Source organism: Hyaena hyaena, unplaced genomic scaffold, assembly GCF_003009895.1.
Source record: "Hyaena hyaena isolate Hyena2069 unplaced genomic scaffold, ASM300989v1 scaffold_296, whole genome shotgun sequence".
Classification (NCBI taxonomy): Eukaryota; Metazoa; Chordata; class Mammalia; order Carnivora; family Hyaenidae; genus Hyaena; species Hyaena hyaena.
Window position 1 is genome coordinate 970,382 of NW_024080931.1, and position 11,220 is coordinate 981,601.

Here is an 11,220-nt window from a genome sequence, read left to right on the forward strand (position 1 = left end):
CGTGCGGGAGCCAGGGAAGGTTCTCGCGCAGGGGAGAGGTCAGGGCCAGCGCTTTCTCCGTGGGCTCTGCGGGCTTGTCCCGCCCTCTCCAGTCACCCCTCTGGGGAACGAGAGGCGGGGCGCGCGGGCACAGCCTCCAGCGAGAAGCGAGCTCGTCGCCCCTGGCGACTGAGGCCCTACTAACCACCGAGTCGAGGCCCGAGGGTGCAGAGCGGCCGCCGTGGGCCAGCGAGGCGCGGTGAGCTAGAGAGGCAAACCGGGTCGATTGTCACGTGGGCGTCCGCGCGAAGGTGAGACTTCCGGCAACGCAGTATTTTCTTTCCGGTTGTTGGCTCTTGCCGGCCCCACCCCGACTGGGCCCTGCGCCCCCCGCCCCCCGCGGCCCACTGCCGCCGGGCCCGCTGCCACCATGAAGAAATTCTTCCAGGAGATCAAGGCTGACATCAAGTTCAAGAGTGCGGGGCCTGGTCAGAAGCTCACGGAGTCTGTGGGGTGCGTGACCGGAGCTGGGTCCTGAGATCCAGGGGGAGGGGCGGGGAGGGGCGTCTGAGGGTGGGGAGAGGCCTTTGGGGGCGGGGCACGGGGGGCGAGGGTGAGCGTAAGGGGGAGGGGTGGCCTCCGGGGGCGGGGTCCGGGGGAGCGGGGCCCGAGGGGGCGGGGCTGGAGGCGGGGGTTAGGGGGCGGGGTTGCTAGTAGATGGGGGTCCGGAGAGAAGCCGTAGGGGAGTGGGCGGGGGGGCGGAGAAGGGGCCCTGAAGGGGCATCTTCCAGTTTTGGGGGCGGGGGGTCTGTGTGTACAGAGGTTGGACCCAGAGCCGGGAGAAGCGAGTACAGCTGGGGTTGTAAAGAGGGGAGAGGCTTAGCATCCGTGGCCAGCGGGGTCTGGGCCCCGGTTGTGGAGCGTGAGGGAGGACGGCGTGAGAGAGTTTAAGGCCAGGGAGCCTGAGGCGGTGTTGGAAGAGGTCTCAGAGAATGGGTTGGGCGCGGGTTGAATTCGCTTAGGAAGGTCTGGGAGGGAAGGGGGGAGTGGAGGTGAGGGCTGGAGGCCCCTGTGTCAGGGAGGAGATGGGGGCCTTGTGGGTGATGGTTGCCGCAGAAGGGAGATCCCGAGAGAGACGTGGGAGGAGAGGGGAGGAGAGGGAGGGACGGCGGGTGCACGTCCAGGCCTCTGGCTTGTCCGGGGAGGCGCGGGACACTGAGGGCCACGCTGGGCTGAGACAGAAGCTCAGTGGATCGAGCAGTTGAAGTGCAGAGGGGGTGTGGGGCTTTGGGGACTGAGGGGGTGGAGGGAGGGGAGTGGGTGAAGCAAGATGTCAGCGTGGGGTGGGGCCTGTGCCGAATAATGGAGGGGATTGTAAAGAGGTGGGGCGCGAGGGTTAGGGGGGAGGCAGGGAATCGGGAAGCAGCCGGGGCCGGTGAGGGAGAGTGGGTGCATGACATCCGGGCACCTGTCACGGGGATGGAGGCTCCCAGGAGTGGGACGAGGGGGTCCCCGGAGGGCCTGGGCTCATGAGTCAAGGGGGGAGACCCCGTGGACAAAGTCCTGGGAGCGTGAGCGGGGAGAGCGGGGGCCAGGCAAGGGGTCCATTCATTTGTGGGCAAGCAGTGGTGGCCGGTGCGGCTGGGACCGAGTGTGGCAGGAAAGACGTGGGGGCCGGTGGGGGTAGCTGTGTGAGAGGGGAGGCCCGGGAGCAGAGAAGAGGGGAGTCGCTCGGAGATTCAGGCTTCTGTGACACACTCGGGGCAAGACTGGAGGCTCAGTGGGTGTGATGGGCGCTGTCCCCACAGGGATCAGAGAAAGTTCCTTCCGTCCCAGGGCTCACCTTCTAGTGGGGAGAGAAGGACAGTAACCCAGTACACGGATGCGGGAAGGGCAGCTAATACTCAGGGCCCAGGAGAAGACTGAGCAGGGCCAGGAGATAGCAGCGCTCGGGGACCGTTAAGTGGTCCCGGAGCGTCTCTCTGAGAAGGACACATTGGAGCCGAGCACTGGATGAGGCGAGGCTCAGCCATGTGGGAATCAGTCACCTACACACAGACACACACACACCGAAGCAGCCCCAGCTGCACCCAGACTTCTTTCCTCATCCCACCCCGAGACTGAGGTGTTCGGCCAGAAGGTGCAGAAAGTGCAAAGGCACTTCTGTGGTCGGAGCCAGTAGGGCCTGCGGGAGCGACAGCAGGAAGGAGTGTAGAGTGAGAGGTGTGAAGGAGGGGCGCGGGCAGGTTGTGAAGCGCCTGCTGGCCCAAGGGGGCCCCAGGAATGTGCTGTGCGTGTGGCCGGAGGGCTCAGTGCAGGGGAGGGACGAGCTGTGGCTTAAGGTTTAGAAGGATCCCTGTGTCTGCCCGGGGGAGCCTCAGAGAGCATAGGCGCGGCGTCTTGAAGAGGATATTTTTCCAGAACTAGGTAATCACGTGGGGCTGGGGTGTGGCTGCGTGATTCGTCTTTCCTTCACCCTGAGGTGGTCAGTGGCGGGCAGAGGGGCGGCTCCCAGCACCCCTGGGACATGCAAAGCGAGCTGCCTCTGTATCTGAGCAGAGCAGGAGTGAGGCCACGAGTCACGAGCCTTGGCTCCTAAGAAAGTTCTGGAGAGGGGCGCCTGGGTGGCTTAGTCGGTTAAGCGTCCGACTTTCGCTTAGATCATGATCTCGCGGTTCGTGGGTTCGAGCCCCGCGTCGGGCTCTGTGCTGACTGCCAGCTCGGAGCCTGGAGCCTGTTTCAGTCTGTGACTCCCTCTCTCTCTGACCCTCCCCTGCTCGCGCTGTCTCTCTCTCTCCTAGAAATAAATAAAACATTAAAAAAATATATTAAAAAAAAAAAACCACAGAAGAGAGAGGTATGAATAATTATTGTTGCTAAAAACTTAACACCACACTAACACTTCCTTCTCTCCCATCCATCTACAAGTTTTATTAATTATGCTGATGCAATCCAAAGGTTCTGAACCTAGGGTTTGTTGGCTANCGGGCTCTGTGCTGACTGCCAGCTCGGAGCCTGGAGCCTGTTTCAGTCTGTGACTCCCTCTCTCTCTGACCCTCCCCTGCTCACGCTGTCTCTCTCTCTCTCCTAGAAATAAAAATATTAAAAAAAAAAAAGAAAGTTTTGGAGAGGCAGTACAGAGATCTCCAAGTCCCAGGGTCGGAAGAGGGTCTGAGGACAGGAGGGCGAGGCAGGCGAGTCAGTCCAGGGTGCGAGGGAGGACTGCCCCTCTGCAGGGACCGCCAGGTGGCCTCTGTGCTGAGTGGATCGGGAGCGTCCGTCCCGTGTCCGAGTCGCCAGGCGGAGGGGAGGGGACACGCAGCACCCGCCAGGTGGTCTGGCACGCGCCGGGCACACAGTAGGTGCTTCCTAAGTGAGGCCATACGCCTGGCTGTCATAGGGTGGAAGGGCTGTCACTTTGGTGAGGGATCGAGGAGAGGAGTGACACTCGAAGGGGCGCCTCCTCACACGCAGCCGCAGCGGCCGGGTGGGGGGGCGCTCGTGACCCCAGGGCCCAGGCCGGTGCAGGGCTCGCCCCGAGGGCGCAGCTGGGGGCAGGACTGTCGTCAGTCTCCAGAGCTCCTCCTTCCTGTTAGAACCGTCAAGTGGCTGTGGGTGGCCCCTGGCAGAGGGACGTTTCTGTCCGATGGGGCAGAAGTGGGAGAGGGACAGAGGCTCTTCTGCCTGACCCTGTGTCACCCCACCTTCCCCCGTCTCCTCCCAGGGAGAGGGCCCCGAGAGAGAAACCCAACCAGCCGGCGCTCCGGCAGCCCCGCCAGGGACCCACCGATGAGGCGCAGATGGCGGCCGCCGCGGCCCTGGCGCGGCTCGAGCAGAAGCAGCCCAGGGCCCGGGGCCCCACGTCGCAGGAGTCCATCCGGAACCAGGGTGAGCGGTGGCCGTCCCTCCCCCACCCTTCCCGTGCGGTGTGGGAGGGGAACAGGTCTGCGGTAAACTCCCGGTTGTGAGCGTGGGGGGTGCGGGGTAGAAGGTGCAGGGGTGCTGGGGTCCAAGAGGTTGAGGAGGGGAGACGGCAGCTGAGACAGAGCTGTCATTGGTTGAAGCCTGGTGGCGTGGAGAGGTGGCTCGGGCCGGGGGGCCTGAGCAGGGAAAGGGCTAGAACTTGACCCCTTTGGGGTCTGCGGGGGTGAGGTGGGGTGTGCCTGGGGACAGTGCAGGGCCCACAGCCGTCCCATCTCCTGCCTCTCTCCAGTGAGAAAGGAACTTCGAGCGGAAGCCACTGTCAGCGGGAGCCTGGAGGCCCCAGGGACCAACATGGTAAACACGTCCACGGGCAGCACGATACCCGAGGGGCACCCGCAGACTCGGGCAGTAAGCACACTGCACCAGGCTGGAGGGCACAGAAGAGATGTAAGGGTGGAGAGAGGTCACGTCTGGCCTTGGGCACAAAGGAAGCTTGGGGAGGGGTGCCAGGACAGTGGAGGCAGCTTGTGGCTGGAGGTGCTATTGACTGGGACCTTCACGCTCAGCTCCTGCCCTCTGCTGCTTGTGGGGAGGTGGGAGGGCTCTTCCAACACTGGAGCAATCAGGGAGGTCTTGCTGGCGGAGGTGGGCTTTAAAGGAAAACATGGCAAAAGGGTGTTTTGAGCAGCTTGACCTTTTGAGGTCTCACTGAGGTTTCGGTTTTCTTTTTGTTGTTGTTCATTTAAAAATTTTTTTAAATTTATTTCTGAGAGAGAGAGAGAGAGCAAGCATATGAGCAGGGGAGGGTCAGAGAGAGGAGGAGACACAGAATCGGAAGCAGGCTCCAGGCTCTGAGCTGTCAGCACAGAGCCCAACGCGGGGCTTGAACCCACAAACCGTGAGATCATGACCTGAGCCCGAGTTGGACGCTCAACCCACTGAGCCCCCCGGGCACCCCAAAGTCTCACCAGGTTTTAAGAACAGAAGAGACTGTGGACAAAGCCTAGGAATTGAGGTCCAGAGGGAGGTCTGGGGTCACCCAGGCCGCCGTGACTCCGGAGTCATCCACCAAAGCCCCTTCCTCACGGGGGAGACGGGTGCAGCCAGAGCCGTGGGTGGGTATTTGCTGTGTCCCAAGCTGCTAGTGCTCTTTCTGTCCCTTTCTTGCTTAATTCCGAGGCGGCCGGCCCTGCAGAGCCGTTCACATAGCGGAAGGGGCCCTGTCTCTGGGCCTGGGTGTCCCACGGCTAAGTAAGCAAAAGGGACAGCATGGGGACTGGGGACGTGTGGCTGCCAGAGCCATGCGGTCAGCCGCCTCTGCCCCGCCCCCCAGGTGCCCGAGCCCAAAGAGGAGGGCTCCACCCATCCGGCTGTGCCCGCCGTGTGCTTCACCTGCCCGCTCACGGGGGCCACGCTCACGAAGGACCAGCGCGACGCCCACATCAAGGAGGCCATTCTCTCGGTGAGTGGCGGTCCCGTGGCCCCGCCTCCGGCCCCTCCCTCCAGCGGTCCCGGTGCCAGTGCCACGCCTGGCAAGCCGGGTGGCACGGACCCTCCGTGACGTCCGTGCCTGCTTGTATCGTGTTTGTTTCCGTCTCCCTTCGAAGGCAGGATTCTCAGGGCGCCTGGGGGGCTCAGTCGGTTAAGCATCTGACTTTAGCTCAGGTCATGATCTCGCGGTTCGTGGTTTCGAGCCCCGCATCGGGCTCTGTGCTGCAGCTCAGAGCCTGGATCCTGCTTCCGGTTCTGTGTCTCCCTCTCTCTGCCCCTCCTCTCCTCCTGCTTTGTCTGTTTCTCTTAATCTAAAAAATAAAACATTAAAAAAAAAAAAAACAGACAATTCCCGTGGGGTCTGAAGTTTGGAATACAGACGGGTGGGTGGAGAAAAGCCGCCCCTCACCCACCCCTCCTGGAGGGCGCGAATGTCCCTCTCCAGAGAGAGATTCTAAAGAGAGACACGCAAATGACCCAACACCCCGAATCCCCTTCCCTGGGGCACGAGTTTCCCGATCCTGTCAGAACAAATCACTGCAAAGGTGGAGGTTTCAAACAGTGCCTGTTCCTTGTGTCACGGTCCCTGGGAGCCAGAAGTGGGACGTGGGTCTCGCTGTGCCCAATCAGGGCGGCGGCGGGGTGGCTTCCTGGTGGACCCTCTAGGGGAGCGTGTCCCTTCCCTGCTCCCAGGCTTGTCTGTGTTCCGTGGTGCCTGTCTCTGGCTGTCACCTCTCTTCTCTCTTCCCCGTTAAGGGACCTTGATGTTGCATTTGGGCCCCAGGGATGATCCAGGCTCATGTCCCTATTTTAAGGCCTGAGGATCAGCAACCTCGGCTCCATGAGCCTCCTTAATGCCCCAGGGCGCACCTTGGCGTCTTCATGAGTCCCAGGGGTTGGGATGTGGACATCTGTCAGTCCTCCCCCTGCCGTCACCAGCCATTAACGCTTTTGCCCCGTTCGCTCTGTCGTCCCTTTCTGGTTTGTTCTGAGCCGTTTGAGAGAGTTCTGCATTCTTACTAGCAAACCTTCCTGTACGCTCCGTAGCCGTTTGGCAGCTCTTAGCCCATGAGCGCGTCGGAAGGTCCCCGAAGGTTGCGTGGCGGAACGCCTTGCTGTGGCTACGCCGAGCCGTGGGCCCAGTCCGGGCTCAGACTGAGAACGCGCACACGTGTGCACGTGTGAGCAGGGGAGCCCCAGTGAGAGGGGGAGAGGATCCCAAGCCGGCTCTGCACCGTCAGCGCAGAGCCCGCCACGGGGGCTCGATCCTGCCCCGCGTTGGCTTTAAAATGATTCTTCCATGGTTTTTCTAGTGCTTTTCATTGTTTGTTTTAATTTTTAAAACTCCGATCTGACCAGAGGCGCCTTGGCTGGTTCAGTCGGTTAAGCGTCTGACTTTTGATACAGATTCAGGTCAGGATCTCATGGTTTGTGAGCTCGAGCCCCGCGCTGGGCTCTGCACCGGCGCGGAGCCTGCTGGGGCTTCTCACTCTCCCCGTGCCCCACTCGTGTTCTCTCTCAAAAAAAAAAAAAAAAAATTGGGACAAACACCCCCAACGTCTGACCTGACTAGAAGCTACTGCCCTGGGGAGTATGAGGCATGGAGCCACTAGTTTTCCCCGATAGCTACCTCGTTTTGCTCCCACACGGACACCCCCTTTTTATTGAAAACGCCTGCTTTTTGGTCATCTTGGTGAAATGCATCTTTATCACCAAGTATATTCCTGCATGGATTGCCCTGGGGGCTTCTGGTGGTCCCGAGGGGGGGGTCCCTGAGGGGGTTGCGGTGGTCCCAAGGGGGCGGGGGGGGTCACTCAAGCTGGGGAACACCCCCTCTACCTCTGCTCCATGGACCTGCTTTCTGTGCCTTTCTGTGTCCCTGCCCCCTTCCGTCCCACTGGCAGAGCTGTGAAGGGTGGCTCCCTGGAGGCATAATCTGGGCCGTGATGCCCCCTCTTCCCTAGAGGTGAGGGCGGGGCTGAGGCTCAGGCCGGAGCCACTGAAGGCCTTTCTCCTTTCTCGGCTGGGAGTGTCCGGTGGACTTGGCATCGGTGGAATGGCGTTGGCCTGCCACAGGCGGCTGTCTCTGCGGTCACCTGAGCGGGGGGGCCGGGTGCCGGGGGAGGGCAGCTGAGCGCTTCTGGTGCGTCCCCTCCCTCCCCCAGCACTTCTCCACCGACCCCGTGGCTGCCTCCATCATGAAGATCCACACGTTCAACAGAGACCGGGACAAGGTGAAGCTGGGCGTGGACACCATCGCCAAGTGAGCACCAGGGTGTCCCCCCTGCACCTGCTGGGGGCACCCGGAAGGAGCTGGGCACTGGGGTACAGCCAGGCCCCGCCCTGCACTCCCCCCAAGCCCTCGGGGAAGGGTCCTGGCCTCTCGGGGCCTCAGCTGACCGGTCTGTAAAACGAAGGGGCTCAACAAATCAGGGGTTTCGACCCTCTGCTTTCGTTGGGGATCGTCTCAGGAACGTGGGAAGGGGCAGGTCTGGGGGAGGAGGGACCGCCAGGAAGGCCATGTGGCTTGTGAGCCCCGCCCCTCACCGCAGGGGACGCACAGGCCCCTACTCCCCCACCCCCTGTGCGTTGGTGCCCTCAAGGGAAGGCAGGCAGGACCAAGGCGGCGGGGGGGTCCCAGAGACGCCCGCTCTGGGCTCACGGTCCGCACGCTGCCCCAACCAGGTATCTGGACAATATCTGCCTGCACCCCGAGGAGGAGAAGTACCGGAAGATCAAGCTGCAGAACCGGGTGTTTCAGGTGAGGCTGCGGCCCAGCCTGGGGGTGGCGGCCAGAGCCCCGCGGCCGGAGGGGAGCCGGCGCTTGGGGACCCGGGGCATGTGGGTGTTTTGTCCTCTCCCCACCCCGCCGCGTGTTCTAACGTGGGGCAGTTGGGAAGAGGTCGGCACCGGTGAGACTTTGGGTTTCTGTGGAGAACTCTCGAGATTCCCCCCCACCCCAGCCTGGGTCACTTGCACCACAGTCAGGGCACCTGCTCTCTCCTGGTGACTGTGTTCTGCCTCAAACCCCCGGGCCCCTCCTGCTGCCCCCAGGCGTTTCAGCCTCCTTCCTCGCAGGGGCAGGGGCATTGGCCTTCTGGGGCGCCTCTGCAAGCAGCTGGGGGGGGGGGGCCTGCAGCCTGTGTCACGGCAGGCGTCACGCTCAGCCCCGCGGCCAGCTTCAGCGGCTTCGCCCCCTCAGGGCTTAGCAGTGGCCGGCAGACCAGGGCACGCTGCACCGGCGGGGTGGGCAGCACGGCCAGTGGCCTGGCGGCCCCAGGGCCCTGGTGACTACTCCCCCCCGCCCCCGCCCCAGGAGCGAATTAACTGTCTGGAAGGGACACACGAGTTTTTTGAAGCCATTGGCTTCCAGAAGGCGCTGCTTCCAGTTCCAGATCAGGGTAAGGCAGGGAGCTGGGGGGGAGGGGAGGTGGGCTGGGGGCTCCCCCTGCCGCAGCAGTGACCTGTGCCTGCCCCAGAGGGCCCCGAGGAGTTCTACGTGCTGAGCGAGGCGGCCCTGGCCCAGCCCCAGAGCCTGCAGACGCACAAGGAGCAGCTGCTGGTGGCCGAGCCTGTGCGGGCGAGCCTGGCCCGCCAGCGCCGCGTCTTCCAGCCCTCGCCCCTGGCCTCCCAGTTTGACCTGCCCGGGGACTTCTTCAACCTCACGGCGGAGGAGATCAAGCGGGAGCAGAGGCTCAGGTCGGAGGCCGTGGAGCGGCTGAGCGTGCTGCGGACCAAGGCCATGCGGGAGAGGGAGGAGCAGAGAGAGATGCGCAGATACACGTACACGCTGCTGCGCGTCCGCTTCCCGGACGGCTGCCTCCTGCAGGGTGAGCGCGGCGGGCGGGGGCCGGAGCTGCAGGTGGGTGCTGGGGGTGCTCCCCTGAGCTCTGGCCCCACCGACCGTGCCGCCCACCCAGGCACCTTCTATGCGCGGGAGCGGGTGGCCGCGCTGTACGCCTTCGTCCGGGAGGCCTTGCAGAGCGACTGGCTGCCTTTTGAGCTGCTGGCGTCGGGCGGGCAGAAGCTGTCGGAGGAGGAGAGCCTGGCCTTCAACGAGTGCGGGCTGGTGAGCGAGGGGCCTGCCTGCGGGTGCCTCTCCGGGCGTCCTGGAGGCATGAACTCCAGCCCTGGATGGTGGGCAGCGCAGGGATCCTCGGGCCAGGCTCTTGGGTTCAAGTCCTGCCTTCCTGCCAGCCCCGGGCTGTGGTCAGGCCCCTGCTGTGGGGCGGGGCTGGGCTGATGGCGGGAGGGACACGTCGCGGCCTGAGCCAGGCTGAGGCTTCTGGCCCACCCTGGCAGGTGCCCTCTGCCCTCCTGACCTTCTCGTGGGACGCGGCCGTGCTGGAGGACATCAGGGCCGCAGGGGCTGAACCGGACTCTTCTATTCTGAAGCCTGAGCTCCTGTCAGTCATCGAGAAGCTCTCGTGAAATAAAAGCAGGGTTGGCTTTACCCCGTGTGGGTCTGTCTCATGCTCTCCTGCCGCCTCCACCCTGCCTCCCACCCCCCGGGCACCCTGCTCCTCCAGAACTGCTGGTCCACAGAGCACGTCGGGCACGGGGAGCGGCGCTGGTCGGCCGTGACGCGCGCCTGGACCGCCACCTGGAGAGGGCTCTCAGAAGGCAGCTGCCGGGCTGTCCTCTGTCACGCTGGGTGGCAGCCAGCTGCAGGATCACAGAACGCAGGCGAGTAGGCCTACAGCACGTGCCCCGTCCCCACGTGCTGTGGCCCGGTGGCCGCCGCTGGCCCTGACCTGGAGCCGTGGGGCGCCTGGGGAGGGCGGCAGAAGAGGACACACGGAGCCGGTCAGGACTCCGTTCTGTGATTACTGAATGACGAACCCAAATAAACAGGTCGTGTGTCTGGTCTCCTGCTGGTGAACGGGAGCCGTGGCGCACGGGTAGGGAGCTGCCCACAGAGGAGCCCAAGTGTGGCTCCCAGTGCGGTGGGACCAGGTGGGTGGACACCTGCTGAGGGCGGGCCTCCCAGGGACCTGGCATCAGGGGGCCAGGGGCTTTTGAAGGCCCCGTTTTACTGTGGTCCCACCGTGCCGGGCAGAACAAGGTCCCCACAGCCCGCCCTCGGCCCCAATCCCTGGTATTGTCACTTTATGTATCAACAAGAGTGGCCATGCATGTGACTGAGGGTCCCCGGGGGGGAGGGGGGGAGTCCTGGTTATCTGGGTGGGCCCAGCGTCCCCACAGGGGTCCTCACGAGGGAGGAAGTGAGAGATAGAAGATGCCAGGCTGCAGGTGGCAATGACAGAGGGGCCACAAGTCAACACGGGCACCTCTGGAAACCGGGGAGGCAGGGGGACGGTCCCCCCTCCAGGGGCCCAGGAGGCACTTGTCCCGGCCACACCTTGGTTTTGACCTGAGACCCGTGTCAGACTTCTCACTTCCCAGAACTGTAACAACAGGTTTGGCTTTAAGCCAAATCGGCGGTGACCTGCTTGGGCGGCCACGGGAAGTGAATAAATGGGGAGGCACTGCCCCTGGTTGCACCCCAAGGTGAGATGCCCACAGCTGCTCCCCTGCACTGAGCCCCTCCCCCCGGGCCAGTCCAGCCCCAGCCCCTGCAGGATCCTCCCCTCCCTGCACAGCCAGCTGGGGGGATGGACAGACTCCAAGCTTTGAAACCTCAGATGTAATTTCAAAACCAAAGGGCCCGCAGAGACCCCCCGGCCAGCAAACAGCCCCCCACCGTGCCTTTGCTTCCCACCTGGGCCACCAGCTGCTCTGTTCTCACACGGGGCAAGACCCAGGCTGTCCTCTTTGGCCCTCGGGTCTTAGAACACAACCTGCCCCTCCCGTCGCACGTCCCCT

General features: G+C 63.5%; 1 protein-coding gene across 3 annotated transcripts; it reads left to right on the forward strand.

The window, feature by feature from the left end:
* Positions 1 to 302: 302 nt before the first annotated feature.
* UBXN6 (UBX domain protein 6) lies at positions 303 to 9,848 on the forward strand. 3 transcript variants are annotated; one of them, XM_039247598.1, is made up of 10 exons: positions 303 to 492; positions 3,704 to 3,867; positions 4,193 to 4,311; positions 5,237 to 5,365; positions 7,560 to 7,657; positions 8,080 to 8,155; positions 8,711 to 8,795; positions 8,874 to 9,224; positions 9,315 to 9,463; positions 9,697 to 9,848. In XM_039247598.1, exons 1-10 carry the CDS (start codon positions 410 to 412, stop codon positions 9,823 to 9,825), a joined length of 1,383 nt encoding a protein of 460 aa, XP_039103529.1. In that variant the 5' UTR covers positions 303 to 409; the 3' UTR covers positions 9,826 to 9,848. The 3 variants fall into 3 exon arrangements, with proteins under 3 accessions (XP_039103529.1, XP_039103531.1, XP_039103530.1); XM_039247599.1 differs by having other exon boundaries at positions 304 to 492; positions 4,193 to 4,257; XM_039247600.1 differs by lacking the exon at positions 5,237 to 5,365 and having other exon boundaries at positions 4,193 to 4,257.
* The last annotated feature ends 1,372 nt before the right edge of the window (positions 9,849 to 11,220 follow it).

Excerpts from the sequence above, each read along its gene's own strand:
- UBXN6 (XM_039247598.1), top strand. The coding sequence starts at position 410 with ATGAAGAAATTCTTCCAGGAGATCAAGGCTGACATCAAGTTCAAGAGT. Across the intron at positions 3,868-4,192 it reads GGAGTCCATCCGGAACCAGG|TGAGAAAGGAACTTCGAGCG; the intron begins GTGAGCGGTGGC and ends GCCTCTCTCCAG. Across the intron at positions 8,796-8,873 it reads GCTTCCAGTTCCAGATCAGG|AGGGCCCCGAGGAGTTCTAC; the intron begins GTAAGGCAGGGA and ends TGCCTGCCCCAG.